The 25,845-nt window shown below is 39.6% G+C and overlaps 2 protein-coding genes, 1 non-coding gene and 1 pseudogene across 11 annotated transcripts in view; all 4 read right to left on the reverse strand.

Annotated features, from left to right (window-relative positions):
* The window catches only part of LOC115931102 (titin-like), a 40,506-nt gene extending 36,612 nt beyond the window's left edge, over positions 1–3,894 (reverse strand). For 4 of the 8 annotated variants that reach the window (XM_063699528.1, XM_063699521.1, XM_063699526.1 and 1 more), the window contains exon 1: positions 3,813–3,894. The gene's annotated coding sequence lies outside the window, so the exon portion shown is untranslated. Of the gene's footprint in view, positions 1–3,772 lie in introns of all 8 variants that reach the window. The other 4 variants (XM_063699527.1, XM_063699525.1, XM_063699529.1 and 1 more) reach the window with 2 other exon arrangements.
* On the reverse strand, positions 1,905–24,991 carry LOC129527585 (serine/threonine-protein kinase SMG1-like). 2 transcript variants are annotated; one of them, XM_063699534.1, is made up of 19 exons: positions 24,767–24,991; positions 22,400–22,501; positions 21,415–21,684; positions 17,787–17,917; positions 17,482–17,637; positions 16,659–16,777; positions 16,098–16,185; positions 15,907–16,008; positions 15,150–15,290; positions 14,397–14,596; positions 13,819–14,015; positions 13,486–13,650; positions 12,238–12,392; positions 9,615–9,757; positions 9,265–9,466; positions 6,280–6,389; positions 5,156–5,303; positions 4,622–4,781; positions 1,905–3,892 (listed from the first exon to the last, which is right to left on the reverse strand). In XM_063699534.1, the coding sequence occupies exons 3-19, from the start codon at positions 21,649–21,651 to the stop codon at positions 3,656–3,658; spliced, it is 2,691 nt and encodes an 896-aa protein (XP_063555604.1). In that variant the 5' UTR covers positions 21,652–21,684; positions 22,400–22,501; positions 24,767–24,991; the 3' UTR covers positions 1,905–3,655. The 2 variants fall into 2 exon arrangements, with proteins under 2 accessions (XP_063555604.1, XP_055221435.2); XM_055365460.2 differs by lacking the exons at positions 21,415–21,684; positions 22,400–22,501; positions 24,767–24,991 and adding an exon at positions 18,512–19,872.
* Positions 15,462–15,565, reverse strand: LOC115931156 (small nucleolar RNA U13). Its single transcript, XR_004067704.1, has one exon. It is a non-coding gene; the product is annotated as a small nucleolar RNA U13 (small nucleolar RNA).
* LOC129527589 (zinc finger protein ENSP00000375192-like) lies at positions 20,215–21,408 on the reverse strand (annotated as a pseudogene).
* Positions 24,992–25,845: the final 854 nt, after the last annotated feature.

The following is a 25,845-nucleotide window of genomic DNA, read 5'->3' on the forward strand; positions in this document are numbered from 1 at the left end:
CTGACATGACATTTGAGCAGAGACCCAACAGGAAAAGGAAGAGACTGTTCTATGGCCAGGCACGGTGGCTCACACCTGTAATCCCAGCACTTTGGGAGGCCCAGGCGGGCGGATCACGAGGTCAGGAGATCGAGACCATCCTGGCTAAGACGATGAAACCCTGTCTCTACTAAAAATACAAACAAATTAGCCGCGCGTGGTGGCGGATGCCTGTAGTTCCAGCTACTCGAGAGGCTGAGGCAGGAGAATGGCATGAACCTGGGAGACGGAGCTTGCAGTGAGCCGAGATCGCGCCACTGCACTTCAGCCTGGGCTACAGAGTGAGACTCCATCTCAAAGAAAAAAAAAAAAAAAGAACCAAGAGGAGTCCAGGCGAAGAGAACAGCAGATGCAAAGGCCCTGTGGCAGAAACAATCTTGATATGCTGGAGGAACAGGAAGGCAGCCAGTGCAGCTGGAGCAGGATAGGTTAAGAGAGGATCAAGGTGATGAGGGCCTGGAAAGAGAGGCTGGGGTCGAATCACCAGATCCTGTTGGTTGTGATGGAAGAGCCTGGAGTTTATTCTCAGAGCAGTGAGAAGCCACTGGAAAGTTGTTTTTTGTTTTTCTGTTTTTGAGACAGAGTCTAGCTCTGTCACCCAGGCAGACTGCAGTGGTGCAATCTCGGCTCACTGTAACCTCTGCCTCCCAGGTTCAAGCGATTCTCCTGCCTCAGGCTCCCCAGTAGCTGGGATTACAGGCACATGCCACCACACCCATCTAATTTTTCTTTTTCTTTTTTTTTTTTTTTTTGAGACAGAGTCTCTGTCACCCAGGCTGGAGTGCAGTGGCGCAATCTCAGCTCACTGCAACCTCCACCTCCCTGGTTCAAGGGATTCTCCTGCCTCAGCCTCCCGAGTAGCTGGGACTACAGGTGCATGCCACCATACCTGGCTAATTTTTTGTGTTTTTAGTAGAGACAGGATTTCACCACGTTAGCCAGGATGGTCTCGATTTCCTGACCTCGTGATCTGCCCACCACGGCCTCCGAAAGTGCTGGGATTACAGGCGTGAGCCACCGTGCCTGGCCAGCCACCGGAAAGTTTTATGTAAGCAGGGGAGTGATCTCTTTTATTATTTACAAGGATACACACCTCTTCTTCTTTTTTTAGAGACAGGGTCTAGTTCTGTCACCCAGGCTGGAGCCCAGTGGCACAATCATAGCTTACTGTAACCTCAAACTCCTGGGCTCAAGTGATCCTCCTGCCTCAGCAACACAAAGTGCTGGATTACGGGCATGAGTCACCATGCCTGGCCACACTTCTCATTCTTTAAACCAGACCTCATTTGTCCACCTCCCCTATCCCCCGCCCCACCCCACGGACTGTCCTATAATGCCCATACAACAGGTCACTGTTTAGAAAGTGCTAAAAAGTTACAAACACAGTCCCTTCTGAGCCTCCCACCAATGTTGGTGGGTACAAGGTCAAAAAAAAAAAATCTCATCTATCTAAGGGGCATAGGAGACTTTTTAGTTAGAGGGCCCAATTATAGTTCTCCTGAAAAGATGCCAAAAGTCCCCTTAAACACTTAGCAAAGATTCAAGAAAGATGAATCTCACATTCTTTGTATGGGAAATGAGGAACTTGACATCTTCAATATAATGGATTCCACTAAAATAAGATGACGATCAATAGGAACCAACTAAAAAAATACTTGACTAGCTGTTATTGAAAGGCTGAAATTCAGCTGACATAAGCAGTATTAATATTGAGCTACAAAATAATTCGCATTGAATTCAGCCCAACTTTTGTTTTCTGATTTGGGTCTCTTCTAAATTTTTTTTTTCTTCTGGACATTGGGAACAATCCAATTTGAAGGCCTCAATGCCCAAATCTACACTCTTGTTTTATTCTATATCCTTGGTTTCTTTTTTTTTTTTTTTTTTTTTGAGATGGAGTCTCATTCTGTCGCCCAGGCTGGAGTGCAGTGGCGTGATCTTGGCTCAATGCAAGATCCGCCTCCCGGGTTCATGCCATTCTCCTGCGGCAGCCTCCCGAGTAATTGGGACTACAGATGCCCGCCCCCACGCCCAGCTAATTTTTTTGTATTTTTAGTAGAGACGGGGTTTCTCCGTGTTATCCAGGATGGTCTCGATCTCCTGACCTCATGATCCACCCGCCTCAGCATCTCAAAGTGCTGGGATTACAGGCGTTAGCCACCGTGCCCGGCCCACACCTAGGTGATTTTTAAAAATCTTCTAGTAGAGACAGGGTCTCACTATGTCGGGTCACCGTGTTTGATGTCAAGTTTTCCCTGCCAGAATCTACAATCTCCTTGATCACCATTATATCCCAACGTAGAGCTCAGAACCTGGTACAAAGCACATTTGATCAATACTTGCTGAATAAAGAAATAAAAATGAAGAGGCACTCCAGCCTGGGCAACAGAGTGAGATGGTCTCAAAAACAAAAACAAAAACAAAAACAAAAACAAAAACAAAAAACGACTGGAAAGGAGATGAGGGTACTTGTGAAGCCATATTATATGACACGCTCTGTGCTAGGACTTTTATATACCTTGTCTCATCTCTTCATCTCATATAATCCTTACAAGTATCTCAAAAGTGGGGAAATCCCCATATAACTGAAGACGAAGGCAGTTCAGAAGTTCACTGATTTGCCCTAAGGTTCCTCAATTTGCAAACGTCAGGCCAATGATCCAACCCCAGGTATGTTTGGCAGTGAAGGACCAGCTGAGTCATAGCTGCAAGTAACCACCCTGCAGTGGTCCCTATCTTGGCCGTTAGCTTACACTGACATTTAATACTCAAATTTACTCAGTAACACCAGCTATCATGTTTTCCACTAAAACTCCACAGCATTCTGGCAACTTTTCTATTTTAGAGCAATAAAGTAAATTGTTAGCATCCCTTTGACATATAAATATTTCTACAAATAGTAATTCTCTAGCCATTCATTTGGAGTATTTAAAACTCAACATTCATAGCACATTTTGTGTGACAAAGAACTTACGTTCAGAACACAAAAATAAGTCTTACGTCTTCATTAAAAACGGGTGAAGAATTTGAACAAACATTTGCAAACTAAAATACAAATGAAATACACTCAACATCATTAATCATCAAGAAAATAAAATTATGAGATCATCACTAATAATCACTACATATGCACCACAGTGATTAAAATTTTTTTCAGTTAAGCCACGTGACCCAACAAGGTGCATTCACTCAAGAGAAACGCAAATATATGTCCACTCAAAGACTTGCACATGAATGTTGAGAGCAGGTTTATACTGAAGAGCGCAATGTGAAAAAACCCCAAAATCTAGCAAAGGATGAAGGGAGAAATAAACTGTGGTATATACATACAATAGAACACTACTCAATAATAAAAAGGATTGTATTCCTGATACATGCAATATGGGTGAACCTTAAAAATATCATGCTGAGCAAGAGAAGCCAAACACAAGAGAACATGTCGTTATGATTTCACGTACATGAAACTTTAGTAAAGACAAGTCTAATCCACAGTGACAGAAAGCAAATCAGTAACTGCTGACAGGGGCAAATGAGGAGATGATCCCAAGGGAACCTTCTGGGGTAAGACGCTGTTCTGTATCTCGATCCTATTGGTGGTCACACAAGTGAAGACATGTTAGAACTCATCAAACCATACACTTAGAATGTGTAATATAAACCTCAATAAAGCAAAATTAAAAAAAAAAACCACCTTTAATTTTCTCTTACAAAAAAAAAAGGAAAACCACTTAACTTTAATTTTCTCCAACAACTGATTCTGGTACACAGTATACCTTAATGCCTGCATCCATGACCTCACGTCATGCTGTTTACATGAACGTAAAGCTTCGCCGAAGAGTGGAATAAGAAAGTCCTGCCAGAGAAAAACCAAAATTACTCAACGTAAAACAGGCTGTTGATATGTTTGCAGATATATAGCAAGTCTTAAGTCCAAGACTGCAATATAGTTTGGCTACTTCAGATGGATTGCAGTAGTTTTACCTATTACACTATACCCTTACATCATTTATCTTCTACTCACAAGAGGCAAGCACACAGTAAGAGAAAGCCTTTTGTTTTGAAGGGAAATCTTCTTCAGAATATTAAGTCTAATTTATCAATATATTTAATAAAGCACATTACAAAAAAAAAGTCACAGCACATTTACTATAAAGCAGACTGCAGAAAAACATTACAACTAATGCTTTACTATGAAGTTCTCGAAGATCATCATTCATTCAGAAGCCCCCATCTCTGGTTGAACTTTACCCCATTTAGGATGAAGAGGAGGGATCTTTGTTTGCAGCAAATCTAAAATTTACGTAATCCGCCTAAAGGAACTGTCTTTACATACACCACCTCCCACCCCAAAAATAGAAGAAAAAACTGAGCAATTTGCCATCCTTGCGATTATCTCAGGTTCTTCCATCTGCCCCATGTACTTCCCAAATGAAAGACTGCCTGAAAACAGCATGTTAGATTTCTGGATTTACCAGCTTGCCCAACTACAAATCCTATTTCAAAAAACACAAAAAATAAGGTCTTTGTTCTACAGTAATGACCATTAATAGTCATAAGAGTGTGCTTGTAAAAATATACAGACCTCTGTTGAAAGTCTGTTAGAAACTGTGTTCTCCAAAGCAGATGAGCAATACAGCTGCAAGGTACTTAGAACTGGCAAAGACTGTGAAACTGTTAAAGTAGAAAGTCTCAGAGGTCCAACAGCGACGCGGGATGTTTGCTTCAAGTACTTTACCACATTTCTGAAACAAAATATTTACTGCCAATTAATAAAAATTACAATTCATAACCACTCAAAGAATAAAGCAATTGATAAGATGCTATCAAACTGACATCCAAAGTTAGGGGGCAGTAAGAGGAGCAGCCTGCTCTATAATAAAATGATATTAGCAAGTCAAGACATTTGCTTTTGGGAATTTTTACATTTTATTTCATTTCAACCTCAGTTTTTGTTGGCAAGCAGCATTCATATATCATATGACTTCTACAACTAAAATGAAGCTATTAGCACTAGTATTTAGTAATCTAGTAACTCTCCTTCCAGCCCTCTTCACCCCATGTATGTTTATCACATGATATACACAATGTACATTTACCTCCGTAAGAGTAAACTTACTCAGTTATAGACTGCCACTTCTGATCTTGTTCTATCGGGTTTAAAGCAGTTGCCAAACAAACAGAACTTCTTAACAATTGAACTTCAATGGATTTCTGAGGTTCCCTTGGATCTGGACTTAACATGTTACGAAGCAGTTTTTTCATGTCTACAGAAGTTAAATGAAACGTCACTAAGTTAATGTGCTTTTATTATAAATTTTGATTTATGTTTGGCATTATTAAAAACTAATCACCAATGAACAGCTCCTTTAATATTTCAGGCACTTAAACACTATAAGCATTACTGAGAGCTATATAAAAATCATACTTCATACAAAATTACTGTATCTCAGACCCCTAAAAAGCAGTTGCCTTCAAAGGCTCAAAAATCAGTAAGTCGAGGTCAGGCGTGGTGGCTCACGCCTGTAATCCCAGCACTTTGGGAGGCCAAGGTGGGTGGATCACGAAGTCAGGAGTTCAAGACCAGCCTGGCCACGATGATGAAACCCCGTCTCTACTAAAAATACAAAAAATTAGCTGGGCACGGTGGCAGACACCTGTAATCCCAGCTACTCAGGAGGCTGAGGCAGGAGAATCGCTTGAACTCAGAGGGCGGAGGTTGCAGTGAGCCGAAATCGCGCCACTGCACTCCAGCCTGGGCAACAGAGTGAGACTCTGTCTCAACAAAAAAGAAAATCGGTAAGTCAATCTACTATTTAAGTGGACAAATCTAGACCTGCATTAGCAAATCTTGCTCAATCCAGAATACTCATTAAACTTTTTAATAACATTTTATAAAGTGTTCCATTTGTGATAAAGAACTTAATTAATGAGCCACATCAAGATGAAAATCAAGAAAAATATTTAGCTGAAACACTACTTTGTCCTTTATCAAACAAAATGGCTAGATAAATCTCAAAGTATTAAGGTGGTCATTTTTTTTATTTGACTTAATTTTAAGTGCTTTTCATTTCCCAAATCAAACATAAATAGGGCAGCCCTAAATTTGTTGCTTCACATGGGATTCTGCCCCCCAAAAAATGTAAAATAACTTCCAGATTTTCCAGTAAAATATACTAAGCCAAACATTTTGAGCAACTTGTCCACTAAAATAACTTTAAAACTATTTTCTCAAATACCTACCTATTTTTTCTTTTGATCCTCCAGCAAGTAGATTGATATTTTCTCCTGGTAACAATTCTAATTGCTCGGTACATTCAACAAATTTTCCAGACTCAAAGCTGCTTAATGATCTGTAATTAAAATATTGGTTAGCTTGTATTCCTATGCAGCCTGTGGAACCATTAAAAAAAACAAACAAACAAAAACAGAACAAATCCTAGGAAGACAGCAAAGTACACAGCATTTTTCTGACAAAATTCCTTCCACGAGGATGCCATTATTTTGGTTTTTATGTTGAAGATGTGACTACCACTTAATTAGTACTCACATTGGAGTGGCAAACCAGAAAGTCACAGCTACAGACTTTTGGTGGAGCTGACTCGCCCCTGTGTCTCCTTCCTGTTTTCATGTGTTGCAGCCTGTTCTCTTCAGAGCCTAACACACTGACAGTAGACCTCTGCAGGACAACTTTGACATCCAGTTCTCTCCAAGCTGCCAGCGAGCTCCCTGTGCAGCCTCACTCCTCACCTACAGCATGAGCCCTTGCAGCTCTCCCAGCATCACAATCTTGTATCTCAGTCCTGGCTTCTTTCACTGCTGGCATCCCTCCGTCTCTCCCTTTTTCACCTACTTTTCTTTTTTCAAAGAATTCTTCTCTTTCATCTGCTTATATGAAAAATAATGACACCTCTGAAATTCTTTCCTGTAGTCCTGCAGCATCAATGCCAGGAAGACAGGCCTCATCCTCCCAGCTTCTATGCTGCTCCTTTCAGGTCCCTTACCCTGTCCCCATTTTCATGACACGGGCTCTCCAGCCAGGAAGAAGACACTGTTTCTCACTCTCTCTCTTTTCCATCTTTGCCTGTCCCTCTCGCTGTGTAACTTCCCTTATAACTCAGCCTGAGGCCAGTGCTAGAAAGGCACATCACCTGACTTATTCTGTGCCTGATTCTACCTAGATCAGTGCAACCACTGGCTTCTCAGGGGGACCCTTGAGTACTGGGCACTGATGAACTGCTGCCAACACAGTCATCATTTCTGCCATTAAAAGGTCCTAAGTCCTCTCCAGTGGCAGGTTCCCCAAGTCCCCACTATGCTCTATCATGCCCTATGCTTTCAGCTAATGACTCAGTCCTCAGAAAAAACAAACAAATAAACAAAAAAACACAGGCTTTAATTTCCTCTACCCCTACCCCCAATCCACCATACACTGCCGAAATTCTGTCTATACCAACTTTGACTGCTTTCCTTGAGGCAGAGAAAAGGTGAGGGCCAGTTAATCTATCAATGTTCTTTCTCCTGTTTCTTCAACCTCTGCTTTCTAGTGGCTCCTTCCCCTTGGCCAAAAGAACATAATCTCTCCAACATTTAAAATAAACATCTCATATTTCCCTCCAGCAACAGCTTCCTATCCTCGACTTCAAGAAAAACTCACTGACCAAATAACTTACCTCAAGCTTTTCATTTTCAAATGTCTCTACCACTCAATAGTATTCAATCTAGCTTCTTCTGTCTCTCTACAAAACTCTTTTTCCTTATAATCCCTAGAGCATCTGACAAGGCTGACTACTCCCATCTGGATGTCCTATATCTAGGGCACTTCCCTTCTCAATGGCCCTGTATTTTTTTGAATGGCTTCCTCTTCTATCCTTTCACAAAAATGCTAAACTAGGATTCTGACCCAGGCCTTCCTTCCTCTTCACTCACTATTCTCCAGAGGCTTCTCTCTGGTTTGGTTGCTTACAAAGGCTCTAGAGTATAGAGACTGAAAAGGAAAGAGGGCCTTTTCTGTGTACTAATCATCTGCAATTCTCTCAAGCTTAGACTTTCTCCTTAGTTCAAAATCCAATTCTTAACAGCTTACCCAACAATCTCATCTGCACATTTCATTAGAAATCTTAAAACATGGCTTGTTCTCTGTGTGCTCCTACTCCAGTTAATAGCATTGTTTCTCTTCCCTCTACCATTGCCCCCATAAATTAATGGTCTCCATGCTTCCATACTTGCCCCCCACCTCCAGTCTCTTCACCATAGCAGAATGAACCAAGTCAGATCACAACACATCTCTGTTCAAATCCCACCTGAAATTTTCAGTCTTACTAGAATAACAGCCAAAGTTCTTTTCTCAGTTCCCAGCTACTTCTCTGCCCTTATATCCTACTGTTTAAGGCGCTCCTAAACACACAGGCCTCGCAGCTATTTCCAGAACACTCCAAGCCCATCATTCTCACATCAGGTCTAGGCCCAAAGGGCATCCTGATGGGCATGTCTTGACCTTGTGTCTTCCCTCCAAAGAAGGTCAGCTTTACCTGCTTTCCTTATGGCACAGAAAAGGTGAGTGAGGTCCAATTAATCCTGCTATCAATAATCTTTATCTAATCTTTGCTTTAAAAGGTTGGAATTTGTGTCTGTTTTATGTGCTGCCTGGGTCATAGCACATGCTCAGTGAAGCAATTACACATTAACCCATTTAGCAGTAGAAGGCAAGGGTATCAGACAAAGTCTAATGACCTTTATCTTCCCAGCCAAGTGTCTGCAACAGAGTGAGTGCTCAGTTTTGAATTACAGAATTAATAAAAGCACAGAGGAATGAGAAGAAAGTTTAATTTACAGATGTTCACAAAGTCTGTCCTCATTAGAATGTTTTTGATATATTCAGACCTCATTTAGAAACAAAGCCATCAAATGTGATTCTTTCTAAAGCAGAACAAATTTTTCTTTATATTCACTCTGGCATAATCTTCAAACTGTATTAAGGTTTTAGAACGACAGGTTCTGAAAATTAATACCAAATGACTATCTCAGCAGTGTTTTCCCATTATACAAATACCTTCCCTCCTCATCTCTGATGTCAGTTTCCTGTTGTCATTTTCATAATGGCAGTAAGTTAGAAATATAACCATTTTGAGTATTACTGCATATGACCAATTTTAATACTTTTTTGCCATAGGAAAAACATCATAGTTATTGGAAATTTGTTTTATAACTGGAAACAGAAAGCCTTACTTTATATAGTTGAAGTCAGCTTTCAGGTTGAGGGAAGTGCTACTGGTACTCTTTTTCAAGTCATGGATAGCGTTCTGCCATTCCTGCACAGCAGCCCAATCGGCAGTTGAGATGTAGCACTCACATGCTTTGTTTCCTAAATAATTTATAACCTCAGGGGAAGAGTCAGTCGGTTTGGACAGCACAGTTTTTCTGGATTCACCTGAAAGTATTTTATAAAATAAGAAGAGAGAGATTCAGATCAATTAGAAATATTTCAAAGGGCACAGAAACCTAAAAACACGATAAGATCATCAGTACGAAATATATTACTATAACTTTTGCTTTATTTAAAAATACTGAATGCTCACCACTCAGACAATGTTTCAGGCTGGCACTCTTACACCCAGCATTGGCTAAGGTGAGCACTGATTTGTCAAAGCTGGAGATGCAGCAATCAACACCTCTCATGGCACACAGGTGTTCCTGGTACTCCACAGAGGCCTTTTCAAACCTGAAAAGCAAATTGAAGCAGTCTTATTTCTTTCTTTATCTAATTACTTTTTTTTTTTTTTTTGAGATGAAGTTTTGCTCTTCTTGCCCAGGCTGGAGTGCAATGGCACTGTCTCAGCTCAATGCAACCTCTGCCTCCTGGGTACAAGCGATTCTCCTGCCTCAGCCTCCTGAGTAGCTGGGAATACAGGCGCTCGCCACCATGCCCGGCTAATTTTCTTGTATTTTTAGTAGAGACGGGGTTTCACCATGTTGGCCAGGCTGGTCTTGAACTCCTGACCTCAGGTGATCCGCCTGCCTCGGCCTCCCGAAGTGCTGGGATTACAGGCATGAACCACCGTGCCTGGCCTTTACTTACTTACTTATTTTTTGAGACAGTCTTACTGTCACCCAGGCTGGAGGGCAGTGGCATGATCATGGCTCGCTGCAGCCTTGCCCTCCCAGGCTCATGCAATCCTCCAACCTCAGCCTCCCAAGTAGCTGGAACTATAGGCGCCCACCACCACACCTGGCTAAAACAAGGTTTTGCTCTGTTGGCCAGGGTGGTCTCAAACTCCTGGACTCAAGCGATCTGCTCACCTCAGTCTCCCCAAGTACTGGGATTTCAGGCGTGAGCCACTGCGCCCAGCCCCAAAGGAGGCTGTTATTTTAAGCACACATATCTCATTTCCCCCCTCCCACAAAAAAATGGTGCGAGAATAAACTGAGCTAAAACAGTGAGTTGACTATGGTGGGGGGGAGGTTTGATGTCTTCCTCACAACCATGAAACTAAATTTAAAAGTGGTTAAATGTTTTTAAAAAAAGTAAGAGTATAAAAGAACTAGTGGAAAATATTGATAAGTAACTGATGTCAGTGTGTGGAAAGGCTTTGTAGGATAAAATGCAAGAAAAGATGCACAAGTAACAGATCTAGATGCACAATGCTGAAATACAACACTAAACATTAAAAACAAATTATAAATCAAGAAATTGGATAGCATCAACAATCTTAGTATTGAATAAAATTTCACAGATTAACACAGGAAAAATTGAGAGGCCATGAAGACATGATCCATGTTTTAAAAAATCACAAAAGGTCACTATATGGGGCAACTTCTACTATTAGTCATTAATACATATAGAAATGTAGAGTACAATAACTATTTTCGCTGATGGTGGTGGCAGCATTCTTGTTTCTCAGTGACTCTCAGTATCCACAAAGATGAAGGGAAGGGGGTACTCTATTATTAAGGGTATACATTGCAGCCATCTTTTCTGTAGAGTAACTTAGCAATAGAATATATCATAAGACTTATGGTTTGGCAGCCTTTCTTCTAGTAAATCAGTTTATGAGAATGGATTCCAAGAAAGTAATCAGAAATATAAGCAAAGATATTAAGTGCTATGCTACATTTAGTAAAAAAAAAATCAGAAACAACCTTAATGCCCAACAGTAAGAAATATTAAATTATGGTACGCTCATAAATACAAACCTTTATTAAAAATAACACTGTAGAATATTTAACATGGCAATTTTTTTTTTTTTTTTTTTTGAGACAGAGTTTTGCTTTTGTTGCCCAGGCTGGAGGGCAGTGGCACAACCTGGGCTCACAGAAACCTCCGCCTCCCGGGTTCAACCGATTCTCCTGCCTCAGCCTCCCAAGTAGCTGGGATTACAGGCATGTGCCACCACACCCCACTAATATGTTTTGTATTTTTAGTAGAGACGGGGTTTCACCATGTTAGGCTAGTCTCAAACTCCTGACCTCAGGTGATCCACCTGCCTCGGCCTCCCAAAGTGCTGGGAATACAGATGTAAGCCACTGAACCCAGCCTACCTAACATGGCAAATTTTGTTTTTTTAAATATTGAGTGGGAAAGACAGATCATAAAACCATGTGCCTATGTACGCTGATGTTCTGGTGAAGAATGGAGAAAACGACATGAAAGAAAAAAGAATTACAAAGCATATGGATAAGGAAATATGGGACTACAAAAGGACACACAACAGAAGTTACTACAAAGATATGGAAGTATGAGCAGTTCTTTTATTTTCCTAAATTCGCAAGATTTCATTAAACTAACATAAATGGACACAGAATATTATGGTACAAGCTCCTCTACCTGGAGGAAGCAATGAGTCTGAATGTAGAGTTCACAGGACTAATGAGCAAATACTCTGACAATAAAGGGTAACTGGTATCAGACTCTGAGGGGGAAGGAGCTCAACTAGGGATCAAGTTCAAAAGCATTTATAAAACAACTGACAGGTCTTGTTTTACAGTGTGATTTGCCACTAATTCTTAAATAAGAAAGGCACTCCAGTATTGCTGCTAACTAAAGAACAAACTGAAGATGCCTCCTGGTGAAGTGATTTATAGCAAGCTTCAATGCTGAAAGCAAACAAAGCTGTTTTAAGATGTGGCTACAATGTCAGTGAGTAATACAAAGAATTTAAACATAAAGTAATTCTATCACCCATTTCCTTCCCTCCAAACTACCTCCCTTCAGCCTGTTGAGCCACTGAGTTAATCCACAGAAGATTTTTTCCAACAATAGATGATGACCAGACAGCAATTCCCTGTATAGCTTCAGGACAATGAAGTTCACATAGTGCTTCTACCACCATCATAATGGTTACTTCCAATTCATTCCCCTGAAAACGCATTCAGAAAAGTTAGTCACCCAATACCATTAAAACATAAATCCCTATAAAATTTACAACTGATCACAGTCTGTGCCTGCTTAAAGCCAAATGTATTTAACAATTATTGTCACAATTTTCACATTATTTAGCTCAGAATTCTTTAAAATGTTACATATAAAATAGCCACAAAGGGTGACTAACAGAACCTTAGCAGCACATGGATGTTTGTACCCCCACCCCAAAGTTACCCAAAAACATTTAACCTGTGACCTCTGTAGGAATAACACATGGAGTAAAAAGAAAGCAAAAATTAAATATAAATAAACAGGAATTAAGGAATGATTAACTTCATGTGTTTGAATACTGCTTGACATTACCTGAATTGCTAAACATTTGGTTATTTTTGGATTCCAGTTATTTATTGTGAGCCCACTTTCAAGCCAGGAATTACTCAAGCATTTGTCATACGTTATAAAAACAATTTCTCCTGGCCAGGTGCAGTGGCTCATGCCTGTAATCCCAGCACTTTGGAAGGCCGAGGTGGGCGGATCACTTGTGGTCAGGAGTTCGAGACCAGCCTGGCCAACATGGTGAAACCCTGTCTCTACTAAAAATACAAAACTTAGCCGGGTATGGTGGTGGGTGCGTGTAATCCCAGGGACTGAGGCAAGAAGAGGCTTGAACCCGAGAGGCGGAGCTTACAGTGAGCCGAGATCGCACAACTGCACTCCAGCCTGGGTGACAGAGTGAAACTGTGTCTCAAAAAAATAAATAAATAATTTCCCCCATAAACAAATTTTCAGAATTACCTTTAAAGTTCTAAACTTTGCACGGAAGAAATATAGTTTTAACGTGTTCTAACATGAATATTGTTTTAACATGAACAAAAACATGAACATTATTTTAACTTCTAACACTGTTTTAACACGAATAAAATAGGTAACTCTGGCAGTTGTTGCTTTTACAAAATACAGGATCAAAACCTTTGAAAATGAATCCAAGCTTTAACTTATTTTATCCATAGATTAAATCATACCAAAGGAATTAAACCATGTTTTTCTTATTAACAGACTTAAAATGAATTTCAAACACACCACTTTACCTGAGATAGGCTGGTTGTTTTCATCTCTGTAAGCAAGTCAAAGCCATGTCTCACTGTCACTGCAGGCTGGCCTGCCAACAATCCCACCGTCATGATGGAGAGTCGAATCCGCGTTAGCCAGTCCTGACAAGTTTGGCGATTGGTATAGAAAAAAGTTCTAATGACCTTTACGATAAGAGAAAGAAAAGCTCAGGACTGGTTCAATTTGTAGGTAAGGATGTCTCACCTATATATAAACCAAATACACAAGTCTATTGTGATTTCAGCTCTGCACATACTGCCAGCTGTGACCATTAAACTGCTATAAAACAACACTATCTCCCGGAAACCAACCTTGGGAGGTGAAGTTAATGCATTAGCACACCCCTCGTATGCATTATACATTAATTTCTCCAGATTTTCCAGATACTGCAGAAGAAGAACAAGTCTAAGTTGGTTGTTACCATGGCCTTCATCACTGTCTGCAGTTGTCCACTGACTAACATCCTGATCAGGGTTTAATGTGTGAGCTGCGAGACTTCGAATGATACCTGAAAGCAAAGACAACATGCTGAATTTTTAAAAATCTTAAAGTTCCTAGAATAAGTGTGAGTTTTTTATGACAAATTCACATTTAACAAGTATCCTCTGTCTACCCATCATTTAAAAATAAAAAATCCCAACATGAAAGATCTTTCATTTTAGGGGAAAAAAACATATATTTTTTCCACACAACTCCCATAAGTTTTGGAAAAAAAACAAACATATTTCCAATGCAATTATTCAATGAAAGCTTATTCTAACAAACAAACCTGAAAATTATTTTTTTCAAAAAAATCATATACCCTCAAATCTTTAACAAAGATTTAAAAATCCATTATTTCTTAATAAGGCTTTGAAAGTATTCACATCATAAAGCTTGAGCGAGTTACCTTCAATTGTCTGGAAGGTGTCTTGAGCTCTGCCCAGTGGGGTTCTCAGCTTAGAAAGAACAGTGAATTGTGCAGCTTCCCATATGGCCCACTGCCAAAAGATAGCATCTGTCTTCAGGAGATTGCATGGAATTGCTGACTGGTCACGCTTATCCAGTCTCTGGCAGCTATAGAACAGTCTTTCCAACCAATTGTCCTTCCTGGGAAAAGTAGTTTCATATTTAAAAGACAATGACAACTTCATTTTAATAATGAAAAAAAAAAATGCAAGGGGAATGGGAATAAGGAACTGTAATTTTCCCTACTCCAAAAAAAGGCAAAACCTATGAAATTGAGAAGCATTATGTCCCCCCCTCTCATTTTGAGGTCTTGTATAGTTAACAGGATGAGGTACAGTGTGGAAGGATGATTAGGGTAAACGGCTCATGCCAGTCAGGAATGAAACTCATTCAACGCAACTAAGCATCTCTAGAATATCTCCACCCCCACCCCACTCCCCAAAGTGTTAATGACATCACATCAGTTAACTGTTAACCACATTTCATTACTCCATTTCAAAGCCCATTTTTGTTTCTACAGATGCTATCTTCAAAGCAATTTTCCTATTGATGAAAACTGAAATAACCCATATGAGAAGAATGTTACTTGATACTCTGCCACCCCCAAACATATTTTCTCTTCAAAACTGCATGTAAAGTCAAGGGAATCTTAAAATTATCTTTCCCAGATAAAATAGTCAAAGAAATGCCTTACCCTGTTCTATGAGAGTTCCCATACAAAACAAAACTAATAACATCAGAGAAATCTTGGGGGTGGAATGTATTACTTGGTGCTTTACTCATGTGACTTCTTAATGCTAAAGAAATTTCTTGAATTTCTGTGTGATTGTTATCGCTGTAGACAGAAAACAAAGTTGTTATGCAAAATATTTTAGCTTAAAAGGTTAGCACATACTGTAAGTGGATTATTTACTTATTAACTCACTGGAGGTAAAAATATAGTAAAACTGAGACTTTCAAATGGATACAGAGATGTGATTACAACTTTAGATCCTTTTTTTATTCACCTCAGATGGGTCATGTGCCGACATCATAAGAGGATTTGAGGGAGGCATATCAAACATGTGAACATAAAAACCCAATCATTATGCTTATGTATTACAAAAGGATCAAGTTTAGGCTCTTAAAAGCTCCCAAATCAACTTGATCAAAAACAATAAAAGATTGCTGTTTAGTTTTTCAAATATCTGAGCTACTAAGAAACATATTTTGGCACTACATGAGTTATTCTATACTAATTATTGTGAGCCTATAAAGCTCATTAAAAATTTTTAATTTTCTTGCAGACCTGCAAAATTTGATTATTTGACATCACTTCAATCACTGACAAGCAGGGCCATAAAAGATGTGTCATTAATGCTCTAATAGGTGATCTGTGTTCTCCTAAAGTAGACAACCAGTAGAGGCTGTAAATATCACAGAATGTCTTTGCTCCAAAACAACTGTTATACCTTAGGACAACATCTAAAGGAATTGATTTCAACAGTTTTCCAAATGCTTGTCGAATACAAGTTCCACGGTGCACTAGTTGAACACGGCAAACATCAACACATCTATGAAAGAACGAAATAGACAAAGCAGGTGTGTTAACAGTTCCAGGTTATTAGGGTTAATGTCAAAAGACATGATCTTAATTTCATACCTCTGTAAAAGATCATCTGGCAAGGAAGAGGATAGAGCATGTAGACTGCTGCATGCCTGCAGACAGATATTCACATCTTCAACGAGAGCTATTAAACATTAAAAGACAGTTACTTTCAGCTGGCCAAAAGAAATTATATCCCAGTTTGTCATAATTATCTGAATCCATTCATTCATTCAACAAAGAGTGAGTGCCTACTATAGACTAGGCACTGTTCTTGTCCAGAATCCTCATTGACTGTCACATTTGGAAAAATGACACATTCAACAAAACCCACGTAATGTAACTGATGGGTCATCACACAAAACTTTTTCTGAGAGAAAATGTAAAAGTATATGCAAACTATAAACATTCATGTTAGCTTAAAAATGTGACAATCACTTCAAAACATTTTTCTAATACTAAGAATGAAAAAAAATCAAGACTGTGTATCTGTCATCAAAATGAGGATTACACATCTTCAGGTCAGGAAAAGAGCTCGATTGATGACCATCTCCCATTACCAAAGACCCTTTTAAGGATCGATAAACAAAATAGAAAAAAAAAAAAACAGAGTCTTACTGTTGGCTAAAAGGCCTTTGCAAAATTTATGGAAAGACGGAAGACAGAACAAAGGTGCATATGTTTCGGACTTCTTCATTACAACAGCTACTTCCAAAGCCCAAGTCATTAACAGTTTCCTGAAACACAAAATATACAGTTGACTGTACATTAAAAAAAAAAAACAACAAAAAAAAAGTTAAAAGCCTAGTCTTCTTACATTGGTTTTCTCTTGGTTTTTCAAACATCTCAAACAATAAAAAATAAAAATAAAAAATGAAACTATAGAAATTACTGTCAAAATTGTTGTGTGCCTTTTAAGAAAACCTCCCAACGCACCATGATAATAGCAAAGAGGCCGGGCGTGGTGGCTTACCTGAGGTCAGGAGTTCAAGACCAGCCTGGCCAACAACATGGTGAAACACCATCTCTACTAAAAATACAAAAATTAGCCGGGTGTGGTGGCGGGCACCTGTAATCGCGGCTACTTGGGAGGCTGAGGCAGGAGAACTGCTTGAACCTGGGAGGCAGAGGTTGCAGTGAGCAAAACTCCGTCTCAAAAAAAAAAAAAGCAAAGAATATTAAAAATCTATATATATTCTTCTATGAAACACTGGGGGTGGGGGATTGAGGTTTTTCATGTATTTCTTTTCAGAAAGAATAAGAAAGCCTAGATTAAATAATAAAACCAAATTATAAGGTGTTTGACAATAAAGAAGCTGCTCTACCTCACCTCTATAATCCACATTTTTTTAAATTTTTTGTAATCCACATTTCTTATTCTCAAATTATAAAGGCAAATTAACAAAGTTAGGAATGGTTAATACTATATAATATCTGTTACCTCGTGTCCTGGTTATCTTTCTTAAGTAATATTCCCAGAAGATTTAATATAATTGAGAAATGTTTCTTTGTGGCCATAGTTACACTGCCAATCACAGCTCCATCAAACAAAGAAGGAGAGGAAGAACTGAGGCTACTAGAGATAAAGTGATCATGCCTGAAAGACAAAGCATAGATTATCTTTTCATCTTTAATCAAAGAAAGCAAGCAAGTCCAAAGTTAAATCAACATACATCTTCAAAATCTATCCATTAAAAAAATAAAATGTTTTGTGGGGTTCTTAAGAAAAATTTGTGAATACAGTACCTGGTACAATGAGGATACAATGTGTAGAGCACAGCATACTGAATGGCAGGGAAGTGAACAGCCAGGTCACTGTGCACAATCATCAGATTCTTACTCAGAAGTGCAAAGACAGTTGGAGATAGCGCCCACATCTGATCATGTACAAAACAAAGTAAGTTTATGGCTTCTCCAAAATAAGCACAAGCATACAGAGTTTATCCTTCAAAACAGGGGTATTTGGACATTTTTAAATTAAAATTACAGATTGGAAGGGATCTAGTACACTACACCTGGGACAAATACTTCTTTGTGAAGTCACTAAAGCCTTTGCGTGCAATATAGCATCTCTATGCAATGCAGCAACTCCTCGTCTATCGCTACAGTAAGAAAACAGCCACAGGTCAGGTGTTGCGGCTCACACCTGTAATCCTAGCACTTTGGGAGGCTAAGGTGGGCAGATCACTTGAGCCCAGGAGTTTGAAACCAGCCTGGGCAACACAGCGGGACCCCATCTCTACTAAAATTACAAAAATTAGCTGGGCATGGTGGCGCACACTTGTAATCCCAGCTACTCGGGAGGCTGAGGCAGGAGAATCGCTTGAACCTGGGAGGCAGAGGTTGCAGTGACCCGAGATCATAATACCAATGCACTCCAGCCTAGATGACAAAGTTAAGACTCTCTCTCTCAAAACAAAACAAAACAAAACAAAACACCAGCCACACACAAAACACAGGAATGAGAGTACCTGTGTTCCAAGAAAACTTTCTTGAGTCGGAGTCTCTCGCTCTGTTGCCCAGGCTGGAGTGCAATGGGGCAATCTCAGCTCACTGCAACCTCTACCTCCGGGGTTCAAGCAATTCCCCCTGCCTCAGTCTCCCAAGTAGCTGAGATTATAGGTGCCCATCACCACGCCCTGCTAACTTTTGTATTTTTTTAGTAGAGATAGGGTTTCACCATGTTGGCCAGGCTGGTCTTGAACTCCTGAGCTTGGGTGATCTGCCTGTCTCAGTCTCCCGAGGGATTACAGGCGTGAACCACTGCGCCCAGCCCAACGAGAACTTTCTTTACAAAAACAGGCACTAGTGTTGTGATGGTTGTACGCTTCTGTGAATATAGTAAAAATCAGTGAATTATACACTTAAAATAACAGACAAAAAACAGGTGCTGGGCTGTATTTGGCCCACAGACCATAGTTTGCTGATCTCTGGTCTAAACAGAGCCCTTTGTATGTGCCTTTTGCGGAAGTAGACTGTATTTCCTCAATTTTCCATATACTGCAAATGGCAAGGTGCCCTGTTCAATAAGGAAACAAAGGCACACCCTGCCACCCTACACCTTTTCCATCCATCTTTTTCCTTTACACTGCCAAGACACTCCATTCCACCTGACTGCCCCATCCCCACCCACTTTCTCCTTATTTCTAGAGTACAAGACATAAACATCTTTGAATCTGTAAATAATGTGAATAATTTTCCTCAAAAATCAAGCTTTCATGTTTGAAGAAGAGTTTATTGTGACTTCAAACATAAGCTGTAACTGGTAATAAGTGAAGCAGCTATGGAATTATACAAGGCAATCCAATCAAACAACACGGAGCACATTGAAGCGCAAACATCAAATTTTACCTTCTTCCTCCTAAAAACTTTATTCCCTAATTACATCCATTTCTTTCTTTCTTTCTTTCTTTTTTCTTTTGAGACAGAGTCTGGTTCTGTAGCCCAGGTTGGAGTGCGGTGGTGTGATCTCAGCTCACTGCAACCTCCACTTCCTGGGTTCAAGCAATTCTCCTACCTCAGCCTCCAAAGTAGCTAGGATTACAGGTGTGCACCACCACCCCTGGCTAATTTTTCTATTTTTAGTAGAGGCGAGCTTTCACCATGTTGGCCGGGCTGGTCTCAAACTCCTGACCACAGGTGATCAGCCTGACTTGGCCTCCCAGAGTGCTGGGTTTACAGGTGTCAGCAACCGTGCCCAGCCTACACCTATTATTTTCTATTAAAAATAATGTTTTTCAACTCTGTGTGGTCCAATAGGAAGAAGAAATACACAAACCATAAACAATAAATACAAATCAAGAGCAGGGCCACGTCGAATTACTTAAAAAAAAAAAAAAAACACGGGCTGGGCGTGGTGGCTCATGCCTGTAATTCCAGCACTTTGGGAGTCTGAGGCGGGTGGATCACCTGAGGTCAGGAGTTTGAGACCAGCCTGACCAACATGGTGAAACCAAGTCTCTACTAAAAATACAAAAATTAGCCCGTTGTAGTGGCAGGTGTCTGTAATCTTAGCTACTCAGGAGGCTGAGGCAGGAGAATTGCTGGAACCCGGGAGGCAGAGGTGGAAGTGAGCCGAGATTGCACCACTGCACTCCAGCCCAGTTGACAACAGCATGACTCTGTCTCCAAAAAAAAAAAAAAAAAAAAAAAAGGCCCCCCCCCCCCCCCCCACCAAAAGAAAGACTACAGGTTGAGTATCCCTTACTCAAAATGCTTGGGACCAGGAGTGTTTCAGACTTTGTATATGTTTGGATTGGAGAATACTTGCATATATATATAAAATGAGATATGTGGGGGATGGGACCCAAGTCTAAAGACGAAATTCACTTATGTTTCATAGACACCTTCTATTCATAGCCTGAAGGTCATTTTATGCAATATTTTAAATAATTTTGTGCATACAACAGTTTGGACTCATCACATGAGGTCGGGTGTGGGATTTTCCACTTGGGGCATCATACTGGTGCTCAAAAAGTTTCAAATTTTGGAGCATTTTAGATTTAGGATTTTCATATTAGGGATGCTCACCAGTAAGTGTTATGAAAATATTCCAAACTCCGGCTGGGCATGATGGTGCCCACCTGTAATCCCAGCATTTTGGGAGGCCAAGGCAGGTGGATCACCTGAGGTCAGGAGTTCACAACCAGCCTGGCTAACATGGTGAAAACCCATCTCTACTAAATACAAAAAAATTAGCCAGGCGTGGTGGCGCATGCCTGTAATCCGAGCTACTTGGGAGGCTGAAACAGGAGAATCGCTTGTACCTGGGAGGCGGAGGTTGCAGCGAGCCAAGATCGCGCCATTGCACTCCAGCCTGGGCAACAAGAGTAAAACACTATCTCCAAAAAAAAAAAAAAGTATTCCAAAATCCAAAATCGAAAACACTTCCAGTCCCAAGTATTTCAGATAAGGAATATTCAACCTGTATGAATGTTCCTAGGGAAAAAGAGACAGCCAAAATATAAGATCATGTATAAGAACTAACTTCAGTAGACAGAAAGAAAAAAGTACCAGGGGAAGAAGAAAGAGACCGCATTTTAAAACAACTATACAAATTTGAGCTGTAAGAAACACTGACATTTTCTGTAAGCATGCTAGAGCAAATAGGAGAAATTCATAAGACATTTTCTAGAAAATAAAACTAATATAAAAAAACTTATCAAGATTTGTCAAGGAAAAAAGAAGAAAAGTTAAATATAATGGCAAGAAAACATTCCTACCAATTTTATTTATCCAGGCATGTCTTAAATATGGCTGTCTGTTACATACATTGATTCTGCAGACATGTTGACAAGACAGTGAAATACATAAATACGTAATGAGAAAAGGCTTAACTGTGGATAAAACAAAGTCATTACAATTAAAGACTCACCCCTATTAGTGAGTTTTTGGCATTTCCAATTGTAGTCAGGGCACTGAGGTCAAATTTAACTACAAATTTTGCATTGTCTACATTGAACACATGATTCTTAAAAGCCTCATGTTTTATTTCAGAACAGGCCTCAGGAAGTTGCAGACTGTGCAGGAGGTTGTTTAGGGCACAAGTCATTTCTCCCAATATTAACTTATAGGCAGTCTCCAAAACAGGAATATTCTTCAAGCTGAGCATTGCTTGATAAACAGCACGGGCTACAGCAACAACCTGAAAAACAAAAAATTCAAGGAAGTGATAAATGGAAAATAAATCTTCTAAAATTATATGGAAAATAAATCACTATCTGTATTAGTGCTGATGATACAAATAAATTTAAGATCGATCAATTCACTGTCCGTAGCACTTAATATTTTAATTTTTTAAAAACCAATCAGAAAACTGACACAGATCACTATGCTATTTCAAATCTATTAAGTTTTATCACAAATAAAGAGTACTACAAATGAAAACTGTCAATAGGAAATTTCCGAAATGGCCATTTTTTTTTTTTTTTAAATAATCAACATCAAAAGACATATGCAAACAGCAGTTTAAGACTGGGTTTCTTAAATCTACCAGGAAAGTCTGTGGTGGATTTGACTAGGGGGTGGTTGAAAAGCCAGTCATTTTTGTTTACCAAATATACAGTACTTAATTTATAACTTTATAAATGTGTCAACTTGTTTTACCCTTATGAAAATTTAATAAATTTAATAACAGCAAAAGATGCATAGTCTGAAAAGAGTATCTGGCACACCATTCATGAAAGTATTCAGTATGATTATCAAGAAATATAAATTTAAAAGAACAAATACAATCACTATATTCTAAATCAAACATTTCACATTTCACTCAGTTTCACTTATATAGCCTGGTAAGCAACATTAGGTCCAACTCTTCAGTGACTCAAGTTGTCAAAATTCATTATCAGTGTATTACTTACCTCTTTTTCTTTATGATAATGCAAGAATAGTAGTTTAGATGATGGTATAAACAGTTTTTCTACAAATCATGATGGCAGTTTCGTATTTATCTGTTCAACAATCTAAAAGAATAAAATTTTTAAAAAATGAGCTTCTCAAATTACAAAAAGACATGAAGAAACCTTAAATGCACACTGGTAACTGAAAGAAGCCAATTGAAAAGGCTACATACTATATGACTCCAACTACATGGCATTCTGGAAAAGGCAAAACGATGGAGACAGTAAAAAGATCAGGGGTTGCCATGGGCTTAAGATGGGGGGAGGGAGGAGTGGGGAGAGGGAACGAGGAAGGAGTGGGTAGAACATAAAAGATTTTTAGGGAAGTGAAACTATCCTGCATGATACTGGTAATAGGGGAAACATGTCATTACACATGTTAAAGTCCATAGAATACATAACACAAAGTAAACTATAAAATTAGTTAATAATAATATATCAATATTCACTCCTTTGTAATAAATGTACCACAGTACACAATATGTTAATGAGGGGGAAACTGTTGGGATGAAGAAGGTATATGGGAACTCACTGTTTTCTGCTCAATTTTCTGTATATCTAAAAAATAAAGTCTTTTAATTTAGAAAAATATATCTAAGCTATATTTTAAGGCCTTAATACTGTGACATTAAAGTGTTTAGACACCTAAATAGGACACACGTATTTTACAGTTATCATGGGCATTTTTTCACACTAGCAAAGAGAGGTGTAATTCTGGCAGAAATGCTCAGCAGAATGTCATCTAGAATTTGCTTTAAAATAATCCAGTTGGAGATGAAAGGATAGCAAAGAGGCCTAGATGAAACCAGATGGGCCATTTGTTTCTAATTATAGAAGCTGAGTGTTAAATATGTACAAATTTATTATACTATGCTCCCTATTTTTATGTGCTTCAGAATGTCCATAATAAAAGTGGGGGGAGGATATTTATGGTTAAGAAATTAAAGGAGGCCGGCCGGGCGCGGTGGCTCACGCCTGTAATCCCAGCACTTTGGGAGGCCAAGGCAGGCAGATCACGAGGTCAGGAGATCGAGACCATCCTGGCTAACATGGTGAAACCCCGTCTCTACTAAAAATACAATTGCACCACTGCACTCCAGCCTGGGCAAAAGAGCGAGACTCTGTCTCAAAAAAAAAAAAAAAAAAAAAATTAAAGGAGGCCAGGTGTGATTGCTCACACCTGTAATCCCAGCACTTTGGGAGGGCAAGGCAGGAGGATTACTTGAGACCAAGAATTTAAGGCCAGCCTAGACAATGTAGCGAGACCCCTTCTCTCCAAAAAATATAAAGGTTCGCCAGGCATGGTGGCATGCATCTGTAGTCCCAGATAGTCGGGAGGCTGAGTGGCAGGATCACTTGAGACCAGGAGTTTGAGGCTGCAGTGAGCTCTGATTGTACCGCTGCACTCCAGCCAGGGGAATACAGCCAGATCCTGTGACCAAAAAAAAAAGAAAGAAAAGAAAAGAAAAAAAGAAAGAATCTGGTGCGTAGAGCAATGTTTCCTCAGAAAAAACGAGTAAAGCTACACTGAGACTAGCTATCAACCACTAAAAATAGAGGCCTGGCAGAGTGGCTCATGCCTATAATCCCAGTACTTTGGGAGGCCAAGGCAGGTGGATTGCTTGAGCCCAAGAATTCAAGACCAGCCTGGGCAACATGGCAAAACTCCATCTCTACAAAATAATATAAAAAATTAGCCAGGTGTGGTGGTGCACGCCTGTAGTCCTAGCTACCTGGGGGGCTGAGGTGGGAGGATCACCTGAACCCAAGAGGTCAAGGCTACAGTGAGCCAAAATCATGCCACTGCACTTCATCCTGTGCAACGGAGTGAGACCCTGTCTCAAAAAAAAAATTGCATTAAAAATAAAAGTAAATAGACACTAAAATGAAAGCACAGATTATAAGACTGATGAATGTACTCTTAAAAAATTATATAATAAAGCAAAGCCCTTATTTTTTTTCTTTTTTGGAGACAGGGCCTTTTTTGTCACCTTGGCTGAGTGCAGTGGCACAATCAGAGCTCACTTCAACCTCAAGTTCCTGGGCTTAATCGATCCTCCTCCCTCAGCCTCCCGAGTAGCTAGGACTGCAGGTGCACACCACTACACCAAGCTAATTTTTGACTTTTTGTACAGATGGGGTCTCACTACATTGCCCAAGCTGTGCCAGAATTCCTGGATGCAAGCAATCCTTCTGCTTTGGCCTCCCAAAGCGCTGGGATTACAAGCATGAGCCACCATACCCAGACAAAGCCCTTCATTTCTTACATATCCATTTAAGGGCCTGAATAAACCAACACATTAAAAAGGAAAAGAATAATTCACATACCAGCGTGAGTAAATTCAAGACTGAGATGATATAATCGGTACCACAAGTCTGGCAATTCTCCAGTTGGTCTAATCCATATGTAATGACCTTGTCACAATGTATAGTCATGCTAGGATCCGAGCTGCCGAGCAAAACACCAACACACTCATTAGCAGCTGTCAACACAGCCTCAGAAAAAAACACCTGGTTTGCAGCCGTCACACATCTCATTACTCTGCACAGAACCTGTAAATGGGGAAAACCAGCAGCTTTTTAAAAAAATTCACGTGCTTCCAACAAAGCAAGAAAATACTTTTTATTTAATGCAATTTCAACTGAAAATTAACTGCTTGCCTTGCCAGCAGCCTCTTAATATTCTAGTTCTCAGTAGCTGAATAATAATGATGCCTTTACTACAATATGTAAACATGATCTTGGCTAAAAAATCCTAAAGTGCTACTATGACAGGAAATGGAATCTGCCATCCTCTATTTCCCACATACCCAACTTCGTTTCTCCCAATGTCACTAAATGGCTGAAGCTCAGAATCTTTATCATGAAATACACCACGACAGTAATCATATTGACAGCATGGGAATAGCCTGCCCACACATACTACAAGCTAGCTCTTGGGCTTTTGGGAGTCAATCTTTCAAAACTGAACATACAAGTCACTTTAAGCTTATTAAAGTTTCTATCCACTGATGGTCTCTTTTGAAAGATAAGCACTCTCATGCTTACCAGATAATATCTTCAAAAATCATATTATTTCCAATACACACACAAACAAAATCCCCCACTTAACTATAATGGCCAATAATTGTGTACTAAATTTCTAATAAAATAGGGGAGAAAACAGAGCAAATGATAAAAAATATTTCTATAATATTTAACAACCAATACATACAGGATTTTATTTAGTCTACCCATAGTTTTCATTAAAAGTATCCTTGGAGGTTGGGCATAGTGACTCACATCTATCATCCTAGCACTTTGAGAGGATTAGCTGGAAGGTTCTCTTGAGTCCAGGAGTTTGAGACCAGCCATGTCAACATAACACTTCATCTCTACCAAATTTGTTTTTAAATTAGTTGGGCGTG

Source organism: Gorilla gorilla, chromosome 18 (genome assembly GCF_029281585.2).
Source record: "Gorilla gorilla gorilla isolate KB3781 chromosome 18, NHGRI_mGorGor1-v2.1_pri, whole genome shotgun sequence".
Taxonomy (NCBI): domain Eukaryota; kingdom Metazoa; phylum Chordata; class Mammalia; order Primates; family Hominidae; genus Gorilla; species Gorilla gorilla.

Excerpts from the sequence above, each read along its gene's own strand:
- LOC129527585 (XM_063699534.1), bottom strand. The coding sequence starts at position 21,651 with ATGCTCAGCTTGAAGAATATTCCTGTTTTGGAGACTGCCTATAAGTTA. Across the intron at positions 17,918-21,414 it reads CCAAAAACTCACTAATAGGG|ATGTGGGCGCTATCTCCAAC; the intron begins GTGAGTCTTTAA and ends GTACATGATCAG. Across the intron at positions 16,778-17,481 it reads AAAGATAACCAGGACACGAG|GAAACTGTTAATGACTTGGG; the intron begins GTAACAGATATT and ends TTTGTGTTTCAG.